General features: G+C 48.5%; 1 protein-coding gene across 4 annotated transcripts in view; it reads left to right on the top strand.

Moving 5' to 3' along the window:
- MMD2 (monocyte to macrophage differentiation associated 2) overlaps positions 1-3471 on the top strand; it is a 43143-nt gene that overhangs the window by 30983 nt on the left and 8689 nt on the right. For all 4 annotated transcript variants that reach the window (XR_001826783.2, XM_017533765.2, XM_017533767.2 and 1 more), the window contains exon 4: positions 2646-2720. Coding sequence is in view for 3 of the 4 variants with exons in the window: in XM_017533765.2 (XP_017389254.1) it covers positions 2646-2720 (75 nt within the window). In the remaining variant the exon portion in view is untranslated. The remainder of the gene's footprint in view (positions 1-2645; positions 2721-3471) is intronic.

Raw genomic sequence — 3471 nt, forward strand, 5'->3', positions numbered from 1 at the left:
CTGGAGTGTGGTAGCATCGTCTTGGGTTCACTGCAGCTTCCACCTCCAGGGCTCAAGTGATCCTTCTACCTCAGCCTCCCGAGTAGCTGGGACTACAGGCATGCACCACTGCGTCTAGTTAATTTTATGTATTTCTTGTAGAGATGGGGTTTTATCATGTTGCCCAGGCTGGTCTCGAACTCCTGGGCTTAAGCAATCTACCCTCCTTGGCCTCCCAAAGTGCTGGGACTACAAGTATGAGCCACTGCACCCATCTACTTTTGATATATATATATGAAAAAAAAATACAGTGAAGCTGGGAGAGGTGGCTCATGCCTGTAATCCCAACACTTTGGGCGGCCGAGGTGGGAGAATCACTTGAGGTCAGGAATTTGAAACCAGCCTGGTCAACATGGTGAAACCCTGTCTCTACTAAAAATAAAAAAATTAGCCAGGCACAGTGGTGCACACCTGTAATCCCAGCTACTTGGGAGGATGAGGCATGAGAATCACTTGAACCTGGTAGGCAGAGGTTGCAGTGAGCCAAGATGGTGCCACTGCACTCCAGCCTGGGCAACGGAGCGAGACTCTGTCAAGAAGGAAGAAAGGAAGAAAGGGAGGGAGGAAGGGAGGGAGGGAGGGAGGGGGGGGAGAAAGAAAAGAAACCTTATTGCTGAAGGTGCATAGCAGCCAAATCCAACATGAGGTGATTCCAGGAATCCAGGCCCCCCATAAAGCTGTATGCTGCCCCCTTTAATTTCTATGAAGATATGCAGTTGAGCCATGTGTACAATCATTTGTCATATTTGTTCAGGGCTGCACTTTGCTAGACAGACCACAGTTGTATTGGTCAGCGATTGCTGTGTAACAAAGTATCCCAGAGCATCATGGTTTAAATAATGAGAAACGCTTATTCTCTCTCAAAGCCTCAGAGCATTAGGAATTTGAGAGCTTTAGCTGTGTAGCTCCAGTTCGTGGTGTCCCCTGTAGTCAGAGGTTGGCTGGGGCTGCTGTCAGCTATCATCTAATGGCTTGACCGGCACTGGAGGGTCTAAGCCCACTCACATGGCCGGTGAGCTAGTTGGTGCTGGGTTGTAGTGCGGCTGTCTTCACAGCCACATGGGAGCTTGTTTGCCTCAAACTTAGCAACTTAATTAAACAAAGTGGAAGCTCTAATGTCTTTTATACTCTGGCTTTAGAAACTACACACCATCATTTCTGCAATGTCCTACTGGTTCCCTGAGTTAATCCTACTTTTTTTTGGGAGAGGAGGGTCCCAGAGTGTGAATATCAGGAGTGTGGCTTATTGTGCACCATTGTGGAGGCTGGCACCATGCCAGTCCCATGTATTGAGGGTTACTGCTCACTATACAAAGTGAGTTCATCATAAAAATGGCTGGTGTTTATTGAGCACTTACTACGTACTGTGCTATTAGCTAATTTAATCCTCCCCACAGCCCTGTGTTGGTTTTCTGGCATCCTCTGTATTTACAGGGGAGGAAGCTGACACCTAGAGCAAATAGGTAACTTGTTCAAGGTTGTCCACTCCTGAAGCGTAGAGCTGGAATTCAAACCCAGGCCTTCTGGCTCCAAGCCTGGATTCCAGCTACTAAGTTCTAACACAGAATGTCAGCTCCTAGACACTTTTGAGGAGGACATAATTTAGTAGTTTGATCTTTTTTTTTTTTTGAGACAGGGTCTAGCTCTGTTGCCTAGACTGCAGTGCAGTGGCACAAACATGGCTTACTGCAGCCTCAACCTCGCAGGCTCAAGAGATCCTCCTGCCTCAGCCTCCTGAGTGGCTGGGTCTACAGGTGCACACCATTATCCTGGCTGATCTTTTTAACTTTTAGTAGAGATGAGGTCTCACTGTGTTGCCCAGGCTGGTCTCCAACCGCTGAGCTCAAGCAATTCTCCTGCCTCCGCCTCTCAAAGCACTGGAATTGCAGGTGTGAGCCACTGCATCCGGCTGTTTTTGCACTTTCTCCACAGAATTATTTCTCCATTTGAAATCTTTGGAAAAACCCCATATATAATGCAGAAATGCACAATGGCTCAGATTAAAGTAGGGGAGGATGGCGGGGTATGGTGGCTCACGCCTGTAATCCCAACACTTTGGGAGGCCAAGATGGGGGGATCACGAGATCAGGAGTTCAAGACCAGCCTGGCCAACATTGTAAATACTAAAAATACAAAAATTACCCAGGTGTGGTGGCACGCACCTGTAGTCCCAGCTACTCGGGAGGCTGAGGCAGGAGAATTGCCTGAACCCGGGAGGTAGATGTGCAGTGAGTCGAGATTTTGCCACTGCACTTCAGCCTGGGATACAGAGCGAGACCTAGTCTCAAAAAAAAAAAAAAATAAATAAAAAGTAGGCAGGAGGATGTACGATCCTTACCTTCAGGGGTGCAAGGCCTTCAGTGGGACTCTCGAGGCAAGGTGTCTCCATGCAGCCTGTAGGGTGATGATAAGGAGCCTGGCTTGGAGACCGCTGCCCTGGTCACTTACAGATGGGGATTCTGAGGCCCAAGGGATCCTGGCTGGATAGAGGAGCCCAGCCCCACTAACTTGTAGGCAGGCGCGATCAGACCAGGGCACGGCTCTGGGGGTGCTTGCCCTTCCCTGCTGCACAAGGGCCGTGACCACCGGCTTCTCTGCCGCCCTAGGATGGTGGAACACTGTCTGCACATGTTCGACCGGATGGTCATCTATTTCTTCATAGCAGCCTCCTACGCACCCTGGTGAGTACCGTCCCACCGCCCAGCAAACACTCGGAGTCCTTTCTTTTCATTGTTTGAATTTATTTTTCTATTTGGCTGGGTAATATGTTGACTTGGCACAGAGGAATTAGGGGAAAAGCTTCCTGACACCCTTTTCTCCTTCCTGGAAGCAGCAACTTATACCAACTTTCTATACCCACTTTCTTGTGTGTCCTTCTTGAGTTATTTTATGCAGAGAAAAGAAAAATATACTTTTTTTTTTTTTTTTTTTTTTTTTTTGAGACAGAATCTCAATCTGTTGCCCAGGCTGTAGTGCAGTGGTACAGTCTTGGCCCACTGTAGCCTCCACCTCCAGGGCTCAAGCGATCCTTCTGCCTCAGCCTCCTGAGGAGCTGAGACCACAGGTGTGTGCCATCACGCCTGGCTAATTTCTGTATTTGTTGGAGAGATGGGATTATGGGGTTTCACCATGTTGCCCAGGCTGGTCTCCAGCTCATGGGCTCAAGCAATCCACCCGCCTCAGCCTCCCAAAGTGCCGGGGTTACAGGGATGAGCCTTTATGCCTGGCTTGGTTTGCCTGCTTCTGAGAGGACCAAGAGAAAAGGCTTGCTGGCTGAGGCCGGCTCCCCTCCAGGCCTCATTCCAGGCTTGCTACAGGCGCCATTTTCTACTCATTTCAATAATTCTGCAATGTAGGGATTAGAATCCCTGAGTTTTATGGTTTTGATTTTTTTTTTTTTTTTTTTTTTTTTTTATGAAGTCTTACTCTGTC

This window comes from Cebus imitator, unplaced genomic scaffold (assembly GCF_001604975.1).
Source record: "Cebus imitator isolate Cc_AM_T3 unplaced genomic scaffold, Cebus_imitator-1.0 Scaffold82, whole genome shotgun sequence".
In the NCBI taxonomy this organism is placed as follows: domain Eukaryota; kingdom Metazoa; phylum Chordata; class Mammalia; order Primates; family Cebidae; genus Cebus; species Cebus imitator.